We start from the raw sequence: 20,580 nt of genomic DNA on the forward strand, positions 1-20,580 counted from the left end.
CATAAGCCCAAATGCCAGAAATACAACTTTCCTGTCCTCTGGGAAAACCATCGTTAGAGTATTGAATAAGAATTTGGAGTAAATTGGTGAAGACCTTTTCAAGATCTTTGGTAAAAATGTTTCCCTTTATCTATCATGAAGGCATCCCAGAACGTATATAAAAATGCGCTCATATTCTAATGCAACACTGTGTACAAACTTCGAAGTAATCAGTGAAGAACTTTTGTAGATTTAATATTTTCAACAAACACACATTTACATGTTTATTTCTATAGATGTGATGGTGACCCCCCCCCCCCCCCCCCCCCCCAAAAAAAAAAAAAAAAACCCACCACTTAAATCTCCAAAGTTTTTCAATGACTCCTTCAAAACTTTTCCACAGCATTGCATTTGAATACACACGTTTCTGTACACCCAGTGGAGCACCATATGGTAATTAAACGTGTGTGTGTGTATATATAAAGGAACTACATTGTTAGCAAAAATCTTGTATTTGTTTGTTCAATGTCTTAAACCTCTGAAAGTTCTTCACCAATTCCTATGAAACATTGACACTACATTGCATTTGAATATGTAGTGTTTTTGCATACATTCTGGAGCACCATGCAGATACAAATATATACAATGAGGTAACAAAAGCCATGATACAGTGATATGCACATATACATGTGATGGTAGCATTGTGTACCCAAGGTATAAAAGGAGTAGCACACTGCCAGAGCTATCATTTGTACTCAGCTGATTCATGTGAAAAGGCTTCCCATGTGATTATAGCCACATGACGGGAATTAACAGACTCTGAATACAAAATACAGAATTCATTATGAAATTCAATATTCCATGAGTTTGTGGAGTTTGCTGGTCTCCCATCGGGCGCCTCCCCAGGTGGCGGATAGGGGAATGCTCACCAGATATGGTGGGTACCGGGGAAATAAAATACCCGGGGTGGACCAAAACTAGCAACTGCTGCCTTGTAGTATGATATTGGCTTATCAAAGGCTAAAGGAAGAAAACCTTGAGTAAAAATTACCTGGTCCTCCGGGTTGGGGGTTGTGCAGTGGGCCAGCTCCTCACTCACATAAAAACATAAAAATGCTAAAAAACCTAATAATATGCCTCAGAAAAATTGGAACTTTGGACGACGAACTGGCAATGAGAAACGGAAAATTATGTTTGGATGCTGGAATGTGCAAGGTATTTCCACTAAAATAAATTTACTCCCTGCAGAACTTGACATGTTCAACATGGATGTTGTCGTACTCTCTGAAACAAAGAAGAAAGGCCAAGGAGAAGAAGAACTGGATAATTATGTACATATCTGGAGTGGGGGTATCAAAAGCAGTAAGAGCCAAAGCAGGAGTCTCCATTATGATAAAGAAATCATGGAAAGAAAGAATCACAAATTGGACATTCATCAATCAACGTATTATAACTGTTGAAATGACATTATTTGCTAGGGAAGTTGTGATTATTGGCGTATATGCACCCACGAACGACACAAAAGATAAGGAGAAAGATACATTTTGGGACACCCTCAGGGAGACTATTGAAAAAAATCCCAAGAAGAAAGGAACTGATTATCATGGGAGATCTGAATGGAAGGGTAGGAATTAGAGAATCTTGTAGAATAGTAGGAAAACATGGAGAGGACGAATATAATGACAATGGGGAACGATTGATTGCAATTTGTGAACAATTTGATCTAAAAATTACCAACACATTTTTCAAACATAAGGACATTCATAAGTATACTTGGCAACAGAACACCAAAGAACTTCGTTCTATAATAGATTATATTATCATTAGCAAACAAGTAGTTTCAAGGCAGTAGACGTCAGATCTTATAGAGGAGCCCAGTGTGGATCAGACCACTATCTAGTTAAAATGAAGTCTTTCTGGCCATGGAAGAATGGAAGGAGTGATGCAAGTAACATAAATAAAACGAACCAGACTGAGAAAGATGAAAATTTACCTTTTAATATTGACAGCCTACAAGACGAAAGTATCAGCGGCCAGGATGGAAAGGAAACTGGTCGAATCATTTGAAGGAAGTACAGAGGAAATATATGACTATATAAAAGCTAATGTGAAAATCATAGCAACAGAGGTGTTGGGTAAAAAAGATAGCAACCACAACCGTGCAGCAGAGTGGTGGTCAGAGGAACTAGAGGTCCTCGTTAGAGAAAAACGAAATGCGTTCCTTCAGTGGTTGAATGATAAATCAGAAGAAACAAGGTCAATATACAAGGAAAAGATGAATGAAGTGATAAAAAAATAAGGATGGCAAAAAATGAAGCATGGGAAAGAACATGTGCCAAAGTGAATAGCAAATTAGGATTTGGGAGAGCAAAAGAAGCATGGTCAGTATTGAAAGGGCTTCGACAGGATACAAAAAGCAAAACTAATCTCCAACTGATAACACAAAAGAAATGGGAAGAGTATTTCCAAAAATTATTAAATGAGGACAGAGAAGAATATCTAGAAGAAGGAACAGGGGAAGATAAAGGACATGAAGATGATGAGATCCATATTTTAGAAAGTGAAGTACTTCAGGCGATGAGAACAGGAAAGAATGGTAAATCACTGGGACCAGGCAATATCAATCTGGAGTGTCTGAAATATGGTGGTGACAAAATTGTGAAACTGATAACACAGCTCTTCAGCAAAATGATACATGGAGATTCAATACCCAACGAGATGAAGCTAGGTTACATTAATACAATATTTAAGAAAGGGGATCGCAAAATTTGTTCAAACTATCGAGGAATTTGTGTTACAAACACATTAATGAGAACTTTTGCGAAAGTAATTAAAAACAAACTGGAAAAACATTTTAGAACCCAAGAAGAACAATGTGGATTCACGGCTGGGAGATCATGTGTAGAACATATTTTCACATTACGGCAGATTTTGGAGAAACATAGGGAAAAATCAAAAAGTATAGGATTAATTTTCATAGATCTAGAAAAAGCGTATGATACTGTTCCAAGAAAATTACTTTGGAGAGCACTACATATGGCAAACATAAACCCTTCCTTGATTAAAATAATACAACAGATGTATAAAGATAACATTTGCCAAGTGAAAGTTGGTAATAAACTTTCACAGAAATTTAGAACAAGCAAAGGCCTTTTACAGGGCTGTCCCATGTCACCATCATTATTTAAAATCTATGTAGATATTAGCCTTAGAACTTGGTCTCATAAATGTGATAGTATGGGATTAGAAATAAGAGATGGAGTTTACCTACATCATTTATTATTTGCTGATGATCAAGTAGTCGTAGCACAAGATGGGGAGGATGCTAACTATATGTGCAATCAACTAGCAGTAGCATACAAAACTTGGGGTTTGAAGATTAATTACCAAAAAACAGAATATTTGACTAATGATTCAGATGAGCTATACATTGAAGGAAAGAAAATCAAAAAGATAAACACTTTCTGTTATTTGTGATCCATTTTAGAAATCGAGGGAAAATCAGAGTCAGAAATCAATAACAGAATTAGTAGCGGACGGAGGGTCATTGGGATGCTTAACTCAGTCTTATGGAGCAGGAATGTAATGAGCAGAACTAAAAAATTAATATACAAATCCATATTAGAGAGTGTGGTTCTGTACGGAACAGAGACCTAGACAATTAACATGAAGCACATTAAAAAATTACAAGCTCTAGAGATGGACTTTTGGAGAAGATCGGCAAGAATCTCCAGGAAAGAAAAGATAAGGAACACCGAAGTAATAAGGAGAATGGAAATAAAAGAAAGAATATATGACGTAATGGATAGGAAGAAATTACAGTGGTATGGGCATGTACGACGAATGGAGGAAGCCAGAATACCAAAATTGATACTAGAGTGGGAACCGGAGGGGAGAAGAAGAAGAGGATGACCTGTGACCACCTGGCTCCAAAATGTACAGCATACAATGAGGAGAATGGGCGCAGAGGAAGAGGACACGCAAGATCAAAACACCTGGAGAAATATTTTGAGAGTATAGTTTAAGAACGTTTATTGTTTGTATTGTAATTTCCAAGTAAATTATTATGTTGGAGATAAGCTTCTGTAATGAGGAAAAGCTCAAAATAATTTAAAAAAATATTCCAAGATTCACTGGGTGAAGAGTGTGCTGAGAATACCAAATTTCAGGCATTACCTGTCATCACGGGAAGGTGGCTGACAGCCTTCACTTAACAACCGAGAGCAGCGTCGTTTTTGTAGAGTTGTCAGTGCTAACAGACAAGCAACAATGCGTGAAACAACTGCAGAAATCAATGTGAATTGTACGACAAACATATCCATTAGGACAGTGCAGTAAAACCTGGCATTAATGGGCTATGGCAGCAGACGTCTGACAACAGTGCCTTTGCTAACAGCATGACATCACCTACTGCACTTCTCCTGGGATCATGGCCATATCAGTTGGATCCTAGATAACTGGAAAACAGAGGCCTGTGGAGATGAGTCCTGATTTCAGTTGGTAAGAGGTGATGGTAGGGTTTGAGTGTGGCACAGACCCCACGAAGCCATGGACCCAAGTTTCCAACAAGAAAATGTGCAAGCTGGTGGTGGCTTCATGACGGTGTGGACTGTGTTTACGTGGAATGGACTGGGCCCTTGGTCCAACTGAATCAATCACTGACTGGAAATGGTTACATTCAGCTACTTGGAGACCATTTTGAACCATTCATAGACTTCATATTCCCTAGCAACGATGGAATTTTTATGGATGACAATGCACAATGTCGCCGGGCCTCAATTTTTCACGAGTAGAACATTCTGGACAATACAAACGAGTGGTTTGACCGCCTGGATCACTCAACATGAAATCCATTGAACATTTGTGGGAGCTAATCCAAACGTCAGTTTGTGCACAAAATCCTTCAACAGCAACACTTTTGCATTTATGGATGGCTATACAGCCAGCATAGCCCAATATTTCTGCAGGGAACTTCCAATGATTTGGTGAGTCCTCTCCATGAGTTGCCGCACTACGGTGGTTAAAAGGATGTCCAACTCAGTATTAGGACTTTTATCACCTCGGTGTATAATACATGTATTAAATTTTATTTACCATATGGTGCTCCATTAGCTACATAAAAACAGGCAAGTGTTTGAATGCAACATAGTGGCAAAATTTCATTGCTATTGGTGAAAACTTTCAGATATTTACAATTTTGTTCAAACGAACATTTACATTTTTACTTATATAAATTATTATTATTATTATTACTGTTATTATTATAAACCCCTACACTTAACATTTAAGCTCCTGAAACAGCTCGAAAGGCTCACAAGAGACTGTTTGCCACAAACATGGATGGAGATTAGCATCAGTACTTCAGCATTCAACAGTAAATTAAGATGGGGGTAATACAATGTGGATGATACAGAATTTCACTTGGCAGACGATGGAACTAATATCCTAGGTACAACATTACCTTGGCACTTCCATGTTCGTCCAGAAGAATATTTTCCAGCTTCAAATCCCTGTGACAAATTTTGTGCTGTGGATGTCAGAGAAAAAAAATGTTACTGGTTGCTGTTTATGAGACAACTCAAGTTTGAAAACAATACTGAATATTTTTTGAAGAAGCAGACCTTGTGACAGTAATAAACTGCTGTTGATATTTGTCTAAATATTCGTCGAGCTTCATCTTCGGACAATACTTTCCTTTCACTCAAGTAGTCATACAGTTCTCCTCCAGCAGCATATTCCATAACAAGTACCATCTTTTCACGATTTTCAAATACTGTAAATAAAGAAAAAAAGGCAAATATTAATGGACCTTAAAACACAAGGCATTATTTCTTTCACAGTACAGAAAATAGTGTCCTGCTGCATATTATAAATATAACCTTAATACTCATCCATGCTTCATATTAAATAATTTTTTGGTTCTGTTTCTGGTGGATGACATATTTGAATGGTGCAGAAATTTGTAGTTATGTGGGAATGTGTTACTTCTGAATGAATTGCTGAGGAATTGGCACTGATCATGAATGAAAGATTACATAACATTCCTGTCTTCAATGAAATAGCTCCATATTTTGATTGGTAATAATCATGTTTTTAACTGTCGGCTTGATAGCAACTGACATCTACATTGGTACTAATTACAGCATATGGTATTGAGTTTCTTAATTTTCTGGCTTCACAATAATTAACACAATGACTGACTGATGCAGTAACGAATCCCATAAGTAACACTAACTGCTGCTTCTTCACCTTCCCATCCTTTCAGTCACTTCTCAAGTATGTCATATTAATTTCTTGACAAGAAATAAAGTTGAGATTATTATGATATCATTATGTTGCACATTTGTACCATAAAAATAAACAAGACCCTAGAGAATTCTGAGTAACTTAACAAATTCTTAAAAATCGAGGTATCTATAAAACAGATAATTTCACTCACTGACAATCAAGTATGTTAACAGTAACAATAAATTTTCAAGGAGAAAGAAATAGGAAGAATCACTAAAAGAGTGAGAATTCATCATCTTTAATGTGATAACTTTAAGTAAAAGTATTAACCAGAACTGTTAAAAAAAGGTAGTTTTATGTCTTAATTATCCATTAATCGTAACATAAAGAATGAAGCTGCAAATCCTTTCCCACCTACTTCTATATGTTCCTCTTCCATAAATAAAATATGATCACAGATTACATACAACTTTACGGTTAAATCAAAAAAAGATTCACAGTTCATAGGAGCAACTGAAAGTGCATACGCCATTAATTATTATAAATTAATATTAATACATGAAAACTTTTAACAGATTTTATATCTAACTCAGCTTCATTGATGAGGCCACTAATGCATGATTGTGAAGAGCTGCCAGTTCAAATTTTGGTGGTGGACGAAATTTTCACCATCTATATTTAGCTGACTGTGCAAAGAGAGGTGGAGGGACAAATTTCCTGAACATCACAATTAGCTTCAATGTCTCACATTAAAATCCAAATTTCTTCACAGTGTGTCATGGAATGAGGGCATGTGACGCCAGTGATGGTGACTTACTGATTAAATGGGGAGATCATGCCACATTCACAAATCACCACTAGGAACAAAAACAAAACAAAACACATACACCTGTTCTCTCCCTCTCTATTTATTTTTCACCTGTATATGTAAAACAACTTGTGATTCAAAAGAAAGCAGTTTCAATTTAGGTGGCTCAAACACCCCCCCCCCCTCCCCCTAATGGCACAGCCAACCATGAAACAGTATTTGCATTTATAGTATATGCACTGATTAATACTCATTAAAAGTGGGAAACTGCATTGTTCAAAAAAACCAAACCTTACTCTGCATGTCGTAAGGTATCACCAGTCAGGCACAGCTCAAAACATACTTATTAAGAATAGCAACATTCATTCATCCCATGTTTTATTACAGCAATATTAGTTGAGTTCCACAAATACATTTTTGCAAAGTTTAATAAATGTTGTATAACTGCTGTATGTATTTCACTGAAGGTTGCAATGTCTAGACCATCTACACACCATTGCTTGAAATGTCTGACAGAATGGTACAAGTCTTGGGGTCTAAAGAAAACAATTCTCTGGAGAAGCACTTTGGTCCTGGAAGAAACTGCTAGTTGTATTTGTCACTAACACTGTGTTAAATTGAAACAAATTTAGTTTATGCTTTGGAGGAGTCAGTTGTTATGAACATGATGGATGTAGTCATGATTCAAGTCTGTAGGCTCTTGAAGCAGGAGATTAACATATTCAAAGCAGAAGAAACAGTTTTTGACAGAATAGCACACAGCTTTGAAATGTAATTACAGTTGATCATTTCCCCCTTTTTTTGTAAGTGATATTGAGACAAATTTTTAAGGTGTGATCAGACAAACAAAAATAAAGTCAATCAGGTTTAGAAATCAATCTCTGAAGAGGGAATTTATATAAAAGATGGGGCTAGACCAAATATAGACAAACGGCACTCCTGTAGCAATAAGCAATAAGAAATATGGCAAAGAAATCATCTCATTTTTTCTAGTAATGACCATTTTTATGATAAAAGATAAAAGCAAAGAAAATAAACACAAGTGTTTTCATATAGGGCAAATTTATCTGTCTCTTACAACAACCTGTGCAAAAATTATAGTTGTGGCTTTACAATCTTTCATGCAATTTTGGCTTATGGTGTCAAATAACAAACACGCCCAGCAAAGTTTTATGACATAGTACTCCTTCGCATGGTAAATGATAAAATGCATATTACAATCAAGTTCAAAACACCGAAACACCTGGAACGGCTAGAGGGAATGTTCATATTCATAGGACATATACATCAGTATGTTCTGCAGAAATGATTTTGCATTTCAGTCACCTCGGTTCAGCAAGTGTCCTGTTGCCTAGTATGCACAGGGTCCACCATGGGCCTTGATAATACGGCATCGACACATGTAAGGCACGAATGGCATCCTATGATATAGCCATCGGTGCTGCTTTCACCTGGTTCCAAAGTTCATCTGTGGGGGTTGGCTTTGGGTCACAGTGCATCACCCATCGTTTCACCATATCCACACGTTTTTGATTGGCAACAAGTCTGCTGATTTGGCAGGCCAGGGCAAAAGGCTGACATCCTGTGATAACAAGAACGCTCTTGTTTCTGCAGCAACATGTGCTCGTGCATTGTCTTGCTGAAAAATGGTATCCAAGATTATGTGTACAGGGTGTATATGTGGACAAGGAAAAAAAATTCCCGGATTTTTCCCGGATTCCCCGGTTAAAAATACGCTTTCTCCCGGATGAAAACACACTTTTTCCGCATTATTAAGTGACAGTATATTTCCCCTCGGAACTGTAAAACTTATCAATCCTTTTGAATGGTTATGTTTGTATATACGGGCGTGTAACTTCTCGGCACTTTAGAAAACAAAACTCAGGGAAGAAAACCCCTTTTGATGTGCAGCAACATGCACGCTGCACATTTTCATATTACGAAAGTTGCTGTTGTTGTGATCTTCAGTCCTGAGACTGGTTTGATGCAGCTCTCCATGCTACTCTATCCTGTGCAAGCTGCTTCCTCTCCCAGTATGTACTGCAGCCTACATCCTTCTGAATCTGCTTAGTGTATTCATTTCTTGGTCTCCCTCTACGATTTTTACCCTCCACGCTGCCCTCCAATACTAAACTGGTGATCCCTTGATGCCTCAGAACATGTCCTGCCAACAGGTCCCTTCTTCTAGTCAAGTTGTGCCACAAACTCCTCTTCTCCCCAATTCTATTTAATATCTCCTCATTAGTTATGTGATCTACCCATCTAATCTTCCGCATTCTTCTGTAGCACCACATTTCGAAAGCTTCTATTCTCTTCTTGTCCAAACTATTTATCATCCATGTTTCACTTCCATACATAGCTACACTCCATACAAATACTTTCAGAAACGACTTCCTGACACTTATAAATTAGAATTCCACCAAATACCGCATGTTACTTTCCGAACCATTGTAATCGAGATTGCGATGCACTTTTGTAAGCCAGTCATAGCTCATGTCACGTGATCTCGCTAGCCAATGACAGTGGATATTCAGATCCCAGGACACGTATGTAGTCAGCTAATAGCAACATCAAAAACAGCATGGATACACAAACAGGAAAAGTTAAGGTTTTAAATTAATATACATAATGTTGCTACAAGAAAAGCAAAGCTTTCACATATAATTTTGGTCTCTAAGGTTAATAAGCTGCAAGAGAAGCTAAGCTTTCACATATAATGTTGATATTTTTTTCATGTGTTACACTTTAAAATAGATCACACAAATGTGCCAGGAAAATTTTTAGCCGAGTCCACTGACTTGTCCTCAAAGGTTTCTACAAATAATAAAAACGCTGAGGTTCGCCGATGACATTGTAATTCTGTCAGAGACAACAAAGGACTTGAAAGAGCAGTTGAATGGAATTGACAGTGTCTTGAAAGGAGGATATAAGATGAACATCAACAAAAGCAAAACGAGGATAATGGAATGTAGTCGAATTAAGTTGGGTGATGCTGAGGGAATTAGATTAGGAAATGAGACACTTAAAGTAGTAAAGGAGTTTTGCTATTTGGGGAGCAAAATAACTGATGATGGTTGAAGTAGAGAGGATATAAAATGTAGACTGGCAATGGTAAGGAAAGCATTTCTGAAGAAGAAAAATTTGTTAACATCGAGTATAGATTTAAGTGTCAGGAAGTCATTTCTGAAAGTATTTGTATGGAGTGTAGCCATGTATGGAAGTGAAACATGGACGGTAAATAGTTTGGACAAGAAGAGAATAGAAGCTTACGAAATGTGGTGCTACAGAAGAATGCTGAAGATTAGATGGGTAGATCACATAACTAATGAGGAGGTATTGAATAGAATTGGGAAGAAAAGGAGTTTGTGGCACAACTTGACAAGAAGAAGGGACCGCTGGGTAGGACATGTTCTGAGGCATCAAGGGATCACGAATTTATCATTGGAGGGCAGCGTGGAGGATAAAAATTGTAGAGGGAGACCAAGAGATAAATACACTAAACAGATTCAGAAGGATGTAGGTTGCAGTTAATACTGGGAGATGAAGAAGCTTGCACAGGATAGAGTAGCATGGAGAGCTGCATCAAACCAGTCTCAGGACTGAAGACAACAACAACAACAACAACAACAGGTGGTTGTGGAAGTTACATCATTTCGAAACAAACAAGAACTAAAAGAGCAACACTAGGCTTGTCCTGAGCTTCATTAATGTTTCATAAGAAAATGATTATTTGGTGTGCATCTACAGAGTCAAATATAATTATTCATAGCTCACTGAATAATACTACATACTACAATAAGAAACAACAAGTCCATTGCTGGCAAAACATTGTTACTTTTTTGTGCAAACGAAACAGTGACAATATATGTAAACTATTTTGTGTATTTTACAGTAACAAAATTCAGAAGTATGGTCAGTTAATGTAATCTAAAGAAAGCAAATGATTTTCTACTATCTTAAAAGGAGCTGACATAAGATTATATATGAGTGTGTAGAGTAACTAAGCTACATAGTAAGATTGTCATCACTGCCTATCATCAAAGTAGAAAATGCAGAACACTTTACTTTTATAAACAGTCCACTGTCAGTGAAACTAACTGGGTGGAATCTTAGAAAGTACGAAATAAAATCTACACACAATATCTAAATCTGCTGCACGCAGAAAAATCTGTAAGCATGTGGTTTTGCTCAATGGCAATGCGTATAAATATCTGATTAAGCTCTGGGTCAAGTACATTTTCAGTCCCTTACATGAGACTCTGAACTGCAAGACTAAAATTCAAGGTCAATGGGAGACTATTTTATCATATTCAGCTTGTTGTTGTTGTTGTTGTGGTCTTCAGTCCTGAGACTGGTTTGCTGCAGCTCTCCATGCTAATCTATCCTGTGCAAGCTCCTTCATCTCCCAGTACCTACTGCTACCTACATCCTTCTGAATCTGCTTAGTGTATTCATCTCTTGGTCTCCCTCTACGATTTTTATCCTCTACGCTGCCCTCCAATGCTAAATTTGTGATCCCTTGATGCCTCAGGACATTACCTACCAGCCTATCCCTTCTTCCAGTCAAGTTGTGCCACAAACTTCTGTTCTCCCCAATCCTATTCAATACTTCCTCATTAGTTACGTGATCTACCCACCTAATCTTCAACATTCTTCTGTAGCACCACATTTCGAAAGCATCTATTCTCTTCTTGTCCAAACTATTTATTGTCCATGTTTCACTTCCATACATGGCTACACTCCATACAAATACTTTCAGAAATGACTTCCTGACACTTAAATCTATACTCGATGTTAACAAACTTCTCTTCTTCAGAAATGCTTTCCTTACCATTGCCAGTCTACATTTTATATCCTCTCTACTTCAACCATCATCGGTTATTTTGCTCCCCAAATAGCAAAACTCCTTTACTACTTTAAGTGTCTCATTTCCTAATCTAATTCCCTCAGCATCACCCGACTTAATTCAACTACATTCCATTATCCTTGTTTTGCTTTTGTTGATGTTCATCTTATATCCTCCTTTCAAGACACTGTCCATTCCATTCAACTGCTCTTCCAAGTCCTTTGTTGTCTCTGACAGAATTACAATGTCATCGGCGAACCTCAAAGTTTTTACTTCTTCTCCATGGATTTTAATACCTACGCCAAATTTTTCTTTTGTTTTCTTTACTGCTTGCTCAATATACAGATTGAATAACATCGGGGAAGGCTACAACCCTGTCTCAGTCCCTTCCCAACCACTGCTTCCCTTTCATGCCCCTCGACTCTTATAACTGCCATCTGCTTTCTGTACAAATTGTAAATAGCCTTTTGCTCCCTGTATTTTACTCCTGCCACCTTTAAAATTTGAAAGAGAGTATTCCAGTCAACATTGTCAAAAGCTTTCTCTAAGTCTACAAATGCTAGAAATGTAGGTTTGCCTTTCCTTAATCTTTCTTCTAAGATAAGTCGTAAGGTCAGTATTGCCTCACGTGTTCCAACATTTCTACGGAATCCAAACTGATCTTCCCGGAGGTTGGCTTCTACCAGTTTTTCCATTCATCTGTAAAGAATTCGTGTTAGTATTTTGCAGCTGTGACTTATTAAACTGATAGTTCGGTAATTTTCATATCTGTCAACACCTGCTTTCTTTAGGATTGGAATTATTATATTCTTTTTAAAGTCTGAGAGTATTTTGCCTGTCTCGTACATCTTGCTCACCAGATGGTAGAGTTTTGTCAGGACTGGCTCTCCCAAGGCCGTCAGTAGTTCTAATGGAATGTTGTCTACTCCCGGGGACTTGTTTCGACTCAGGTCTTTCAGTGCTCTGTCAAACTCTTCACGCAGTATCGTATCTCCCATTTCATCTTCATCTACATCCTTTTCCATTTCCATAATATTGTCCTCAAGTACATCGCCCTTGTGTGGACCCTCTATATACTCCTTCCACCTTTCTGCTTTCCCTTCTTTGCTGGGTTTCCATCTGAGCTCTTGATATTCATACAAGTGGCACTCTTTTCTCCAAAGGTCTCTTTAATTTTCCTGTAGGCTGTATATATCTTACCCCTAGTGAGATAAGCCTCCACATCCTTACATTTGTCCTCTAGCCATCCCTGCTTAGCCATTTTGCACTTCCTGTCGATCTCATTTTTGAGACGTTTGTATTCCTTTTTGCCTGCTTCATTTACTGCATTTTTATATTTTCTCCTTTCATCAATTAAATTCAATATTTCTTCTGTTACCCAAGGATTTCTACTAGCCCTCGTCTTTTTACCTATTTGATCCTCTGCTGCCTTCACTACTTCATCCATCAGAGCTACCCATTCATCTTCTACTGTATTTCTTTCCCCCATTCCTGTGAATTGTTCCCTTATGCTCTCCCTGAAACGCTCTACAACCTCTGGTTCTTTCAGTTTATCCAGGTCCCATCTCCTTAAATTCCCACCTTTTTGCAGTTTCTTCAGTTTTAATCTACAGTTCATAACCAATACATTGTGGTCAGAGTCCACATCTGCCTCTGGAAATGTCTTACAATTTAAAACCTGGTTCCTAAATCTCTGTCTTACCATTATATAATCTATCTGATACCTTTTAGTATCTCTAGGATTCTTCCATGTATACAACCTTCTTTTATGATGCCTGAACCAAGTATTAGCTATGATTAAGTTATGCTCTGTACAAAATTCTAACAGACGGCTTCCTCTTTCATTTCTTAGCCCCAACCCATATTCACCTACTATGTTTCCTTCTCTCCCTTTTCCTACTGTTGAATTCCAGTCACCCATGACTATTAAATTTTCGTCTCCCTTCACAACCTGAATAATTCCTTTTATCTCATCATACATTTCTTCAATTTCTTCGTCATCTGCAGAGCTAGTTGGCATATAAACTTGTACTACTGTAGTAGGCATGGGCTTCGTGTCTAACTTGGCCACTATAATACGTTCACTGTGCTGTTTGTAGTAGCTTACCTGCACTCCTATTTTTTTATTCATTATTAAACCTACTCCTGCATTACCCCTATTTGATTTTGTATTTATAACCCTGTATTCACCTGACCAGAAGTCTTGACCCTCCTGCCACCGAACTTCACTAATTCCCACTATATCTAACTTTAACCTATCCATTTCCCTTTTTAAATTTTCTAACGTACCTGCCCGATTAAGGGATCTGACATTCCACGTTCCGATCCGTAGAATGCCAGTTTTCTCTCTCCTGATAACGATGTCCTCTTGAGTAGTCCCCACCCGGAGATCTGAATGGGGGACTATTTTACCTCCGGAATATTTTACCCAAGAGGATGCCATCATCATTTAACCATACAGTAAAGCTGCATGCCCTCGGGAAAAATTACGGCTGTAGTTTCCCCTTGCTTTCAGCCGTTCGCAGTACCACAACAGCAAGGCCGTTTTGGTTAATGTTACAAGGCCAGATCAGTCAATCATCCAGACTGTTGCCCCTGCAACTACTGAAAAGGCTGCTGCCCCTCTTCAGGAACCACACATTTGTCTGGCCTCTCAACAGATACCCCTCTATTGTGGTTGCACCTACGGTACGGCTATCTGTATCGTTGAGGCATGCAAGCCTCCCCACCAACGGCAAGGTCCATGGTTCATGGGGGGTATATTCAACTTCAAAATTATTAATTGCAAATATTTCATCACACAAATTATCAAATATAACAAAATCCATTCCATACTCAGAGAAGAGTTTCTGAGAAATCCCACACTAGTTTTTGGTGAGACCATAATGGAGTTAAACTGCTGGTGCCATACTCCACATAGTTGAAGAATTGCTTGGGGTGACAACTTATTCCATCAAAATACTTCCACAAGACTGAAAGTGTTTCCACATTGAAATTACACATTGATGTGGACTGGTTGTTGTTGTACATGAGAGCAAGTTTTGCTTCCCTAAAGTTCATGCCCAAAAACAAATTTTTTGTTTTTGTTTCCCTATCATTTATCAGTGTCTATTTCAAGTCCAGACAGGACCGAAAAAATATTTTTTTTATATTTAAATTTAAAAAAGTCTTGATCACAACATTTTCTTAATGGCATATTTCGTCTTCATGGGGCATCTTCAAATTATCTTAAATTTTCCTTCTAGAACATTTTCAGAACCATAAAATGGCTCTACGCTGGACTGAAGCATGCATCAAATCTGTACAGATGTTTTCCTTTTACAACATTTTTAAAAACCATAAAACGGTTCTGTGCTACATTTTTTCATCACTTTTAAAACATTGTACAACAAAAATTTAAGATCATCTGAAGATGTCGAACAAAGGCAAATTGTGTCATTAATAAGAATATGTTGCAAACAACACAGTTTTAATTCAAATATTCTTCAGGCATTTGCTGTACCAGTTGACCTGTTGGAGTCGGAGAAATTTTACAAAAGTTTTATGTTAAACATCATTTCTCGTAGTAAATCATAAACTAAATATACAATATAAAATATTTAATAGTTCAGGTCATATTAAAATTTTGGTTAATGTTAACACAGAAAAATATGCGTAATGTTACAGTAGCTAAAACTTTATATAATAATTAAAAAGAACTTATACACTCCTGGAAATGGAAAAAAGAACACATTGACACCGGTGTGTCAGACCCACCATACTTGCTCCGGACACTGCGAGAGGGCTGTACAAGCAATGATCACACGCACGGCACAGCGGACACACCAGGAACCGCGGTGTTGGCCGTCGAATGGCGCTAGCTGCGCAGCATTTGTGCACCGCCGCCGTCAGTGTCAGCCAGTTTGCCGTGGCATACGGAGCTCCATCGCAGTCTTTAACACTGGTAGCATGCCGCGACAGCGTGGACGTGAACCGTATGTGCAGTTGACGGACTTTGAGCGAGGGCGTATGGTGGGCATGCGGGAGGCCGGGTGGACGTACCGCCGAATTGCTCAACACGTGGGGCGTGAGGTCTCCACAGTACATCGATGTTGTCGCCAGTGGTCGGCGGAAGGTGCATGTGCCCGTCGACCTGGGACCGGACCGCAGCGACGCACGGATGCACGCCAAGACCGTAGGATCCTACGCAGTGCCGTAGGGGACCGCACCGCCACTTCCCAGCAAATTAGGGACACTGTTGCTCCTGGGCTATCGGCGAGGACCATTCGCAACCGTCTCCATGAAGCTGAGCTACGGTCCCGCACACCGTTAGGCCGTCTTCCGCTCACGCCCCAACATCGTGCAGCCCGCCTCCAGTGGTGTCGCGACAGGCGTGAATGGAGGGACGAATGGAGACGTGTCGTCTTCAGCGATGAGAGTCGCTTCTGCCTTGGTGCCAATGATGGTCGTATGCGTGTTTGGCGCCGTGCAGGTGAGCGCCACAATCAGGACTGCATACGACCGAGACACACAGGGCCAACACCCGGCATCATGGTGAGGGGAGCGATCTCCTACATTGGCCGTACACCACTGGTGATCGTCGAGGGGACACTGAATAGTGCACGGTACATCCAAACCGTCATCGAACCCATCGTTCTACCATTCCTAGACCGGCAAGGGAACTTGCTGTTCCAACAGGACAATGCACGTCCGCATGTATCCCGTGCCACCCAACGTGCTCTAGAAGGTGTAAGTCAACTACCCTGGCCAGCAAGATCTCCGGATCTGTCCCCCATTGAGCATGTTTGGGACTGGATGAAGCATCGTCTCACGCAGTCTGCACGTCCAGCACGAACGCTGGTCCAACTGAGGCGCCAGGTGGAAATGGCATGGCAAGCCGTTCCACAGGACTACATCCAGCATCTCTACGATCGTCTCCATGGGAGAATAGCAGCCTGCATTGCTGCGAAAGGTGGATATACACTGTACTAGTGCCGACGTTGTGCATGCTCTGTTGCCTGTGTCTATGTGCCTGTGGTTCTGTCAGTGTAATCATGTGATGTATCTGACCCCAGGAATGTGTCAATAAAGTTTCCCCTTCCTGGGACAATGAATTCACGGTGTTCTTATTTCAATTTCCAGGAGTGTAATTTGAAGAACTCATTACTACTGGGTAGACCACTAACTATTCACTTTAACAACTCAAACAGTATGGTCATCTGTGTCCTTACAGAGTGTCCAAATGCCATTCTTGTGAGTGAGTGTGTGTGTGTGTGTGGGGGGGGGGGGGGGGGCATTGCTGTCTCCACAGGCAGAGTTGTTTATAATGCATTAAAATTAAAATTCCACCTCTCCTCCACAACACATTAAACATGAGGCCAGACAGTTCACAAAATTTCAAAATCTGTGAGACATTGATGTCAGTGTCAGTGTAGATGGTGACGGTGGTGGGCAGATCTCCAGCCAAACTGAGGACTGAGGGTGGTGGGAATATCTCCAGCCAAACCAAAAACTGCCCTGATATCAGCATATAAAACTCACATTGCCAAATACACTGAACTGAAAGTGGAATGTCACAAACTTCCCACCATGTTGGACTCTCCTGGCAGAGCAAGGACCCATGTTTTAAAGAACAGTATCTATGCACAATCTGGTAAACAGCACCTCTTTGTAATATGTGGATGGCATGAAGTCCACCATGCCTATGTGGTCTATTTAAGTGACTGCAGTTTCTCATCCACCACCTCCAACCATTCAGTCTCCCACTGATGCATAATTCTTCTGTCAGATAACAAGAGGACAGTATACAAGGGGATGGCACACTGATATTCAACACCATCCCAACATGCTTCTTTGGCTGCTTAGTCAGCTATGTAGCTTCCCTGTATCACGATGCGTCCAGTACCCAACAAAAGACCAGCTCCTTGACTCAGTGTCAGAGCTGCTGTAAGGTCTCGTGGGTGAGCTGACTTTACAAATTTAATGAGTACATTTGGTGGACCATTTGTAGCATACTGAGCTAGTCAGAGAAATTTTGTACTAGTGATGCTTCTGAATCCACTCTATGGCCACCATAATGCCATATTACTCCACAAAACAATTTGTAAACTGTTCAGGAATGTGCACTTGGAAAACTATATCAGGGAAAACAGATGAATAACTGAGTATATTCCCTTGTTGGGATTCATCTGTATAAACAACAACAGGACTGTGATACGTACTTAAAATTGAAGAACACAGAGTTGTAAAACATAATCTGGAGTACCAATTTTCTTGCACTTAGCCAGGCTTAAAATTACTTTGGGCCTCTGAAAACACTGAGGTGGCAATTTGTTCCATTACTGCACAGGTATCTGAAGGTCTGATCTGTTCAAATCCATGAAACAGTCAATAGCATGGCCCATATGGCTTGGTCACATGGGACCAGTTCCTAAAAAGCCACCCAAAGTGGAGATAAATGCCACACCAAACACCAAAGCCTGAGGCAATGTTGAGAATTTTAGTCTGTCAAGCCAAACGGAGGCCCCACCAAATCATGAGTGATGGTTCACATGTTTCTGCACACACATTCTGAACTGAGCTGGTCCAGAAGGCTCCAGACAATATCCGAATACCCTCATGGTGGACAGCATCTAACATCTCGAGGTGTGAAATACTAGCTGATTCATAAACCATGCTGCCATAATCTAACCATGATCTGACAAATGTCCGATCAAACAGCAGCAGATGTAACTTGTAAGCTCCCCATGTATGTCCGCTGAGGCATTTCAAAATACTTAATGATTTGAAAGCCCTTTGTTCACAGGTCTTTCAGGCAAGGAAGCCAGGTTAATTTTGAGTCAAATATTGGATCCAAAAAGTGCACATTTTCCTTAAAATGTATAATATAGTGTACTTTCTTGTGAGTTCCAGTGGGTGAAAACTGAGATAAGCATGGTTAAAGTTAACACAAGGAGTCTTCTCAACCAGTTTTGTTGGTCCAAGACCCCAAAATCCTTATGGTCAGCTGATGTTGCTTCATCATCACTGTATTTCAGAGGAAGAGCAGAAGATTGCAAAGTCAACCACAAACAAAGAATCTTTAACTGCAAAGGAGATGCTATTGGTAGTGGTTGCGAACAATGTGACACTGGATATACTGCCTTGAGGGACCCCATTCTCCTAAATAAAGTGGTCACGAAAGGAATCATCAACATGATACAAAACATGCCTGTCCTTGAGGAAAGATTGAGACCAAGTAGACCACATTTACGAGGTTTCTGAAGGGTGTTGTGCCTCCTACTAGCGTCATATGCTTTTTCAAGATCAAAAAAACACACGTACTAAATGGTTGTGGCATAAGAAAGACTCATGTATGGTCATCTCGAGTAGAACTAAGTTGTCAAGGATGTAACAGCAGAATATGAAACAGCATGGGGAGTGGTACAGTTGACTATGAGATTCGAGGAGCCAGATAGGTGGGTAAGAACTAGACTTCAGTAACCATTATGGCTGGCATGATCCTTGCCTGTCTTTCATTAACAGAATTAATATTGCTTCCTTCCTAGTGATGGGATACTGTCCATCAAGCCAGATCTGACTGAAACAAGCTAAGAGTATGTCCTTGATGCCAGGGCACAGAATATGGAACATAATGAATCTGATTCGGCCATGGAGCAATGTCTACGGTTGCAGGGAAAGCTGATTCCATTTCCGACATGGAGAATTGAAGATTGTAGACCTCCTCATTAGACGAGAAAGAAGTGAAGCCTTCTCATCTCCGCAGTCCCATGGAAGATTTGAAAATCAGAGGAGTTTGTTTGGATGACACATTTACAGTAAAAAAGTGTTCTGCTAAAATGTAAGCCACCAAGATTCTATTTATCCAGAAGTTCGGGGGTAGGTGTACAGCCCTTGACTGAAGTCTGCCTTACTGAGTCCCAAAGTTGTGTAGTGGAATTGGAAAAATAAATGAAAGTTGTGAATTCCTTCCAGGAGCTCCTTATCCATTCATTTATCACTTGCCTCGCATGTGCTCTCGCAGACCTGTAGGCACAAAGGTTTTTGCTGTGAAGCTCAGCACCTGGTTCCAATGGCTGAGTGACATTCTTCATTCAACCAAAGAACAGACCATCATCTGATGTGATGCCAGACAGGGAATGGAAATGGCAGCAGCTCATGGCATTAAACAGGTGATATGGTCCTCCACCTGCAGAGCCCATTCCTGTTGTTCGGAGTTGCCCTGTTGAACTGTATCACTAACTAATCTGCCCTCTGAAGCATTTGTCTTCGCAGTCTCTTGTCAACCACCACCTAAGTCAGCAGTTGGATCCACACCAGAAAATGGCCACTGGAATGAAAATACGTGGTCATTTTCCACTGGAGTTAGCCTGCAATAGCTGGGGAGCCAAAATAAGGGTCAATAGCTAAAGATGCCCTGTAGCTGCAGAGAAGCATGTCGCAAGTGACAGCTGAGTCCCACAGCACCGAAGTGGAAGAATGGGTGGTGGACTGCCTGAAGGAGCTGTGTTTGTGCACTTGCTTTCAACAGATCATGAGGTAGAAGATATAAAGAACACACTGTGATATTAACTGGTGAGGGAACTTGCACTGAAACAACCTGTATGTCCATGGTAAGAGGGACAGGAGAGCAGTGGCATCTATCATCAATGAAAGAAATCACCCTACCCTTAGCCCTGTCTCCAGTAACACTGTCCTTTCTGCAGGAGTGGTAGCCCTGCAACACAGGTGTGTCAGTGAC

General features: G+C 39.9%; 1 protein-coding gene across 3 annotated transcripts in view; it reads right to left on the reverse strand.

The window, feature by feature from the left end:
• Window positions 1-20,580, reverse strand: part of LOC126178231 (uncharacterized) — a 401,103-nt gene that overhangs the window by 175,455 nt on the left and 205,068 nt on the right. For all 3 annotated transcript variants that reach the window (XM_049924516.1, XM_049924517.1, XM_049924515.1), the window contains 2 exons: window positions 5,601-5,752; window positions 5,441-5,506 (listed from right to left, as the gene is read on the reverse strand). In XM_049924516.1, the coding sequence (XP_049780473.1) occupies window positions 5,441-5,506; window positions 5,601-5,752 (218 nt within the window). The remainder of the gene's footprint in view (window positions 1-5,440; window positions 5,507-5,600; window positions 5,753-20,580) is intronic.

The sequence above is a fragment of the Schistocerca cancellata genome, chromosome 1 (genome assembly GCF_023864275.1).
Source record: "Schistocerca cancellata isolate TAMUIC-IGC-003103 chromosome 1, iqSchCanc2.1, whole genome shotgun sequence".
Classification (NCBI taxonomy): domain Eukaryota; kingdom Metazoa; phylum Arthropoda; class Insecta; order Orthoptera; family Acrididae; genus Schistocerca; species Schistocerca cancellata.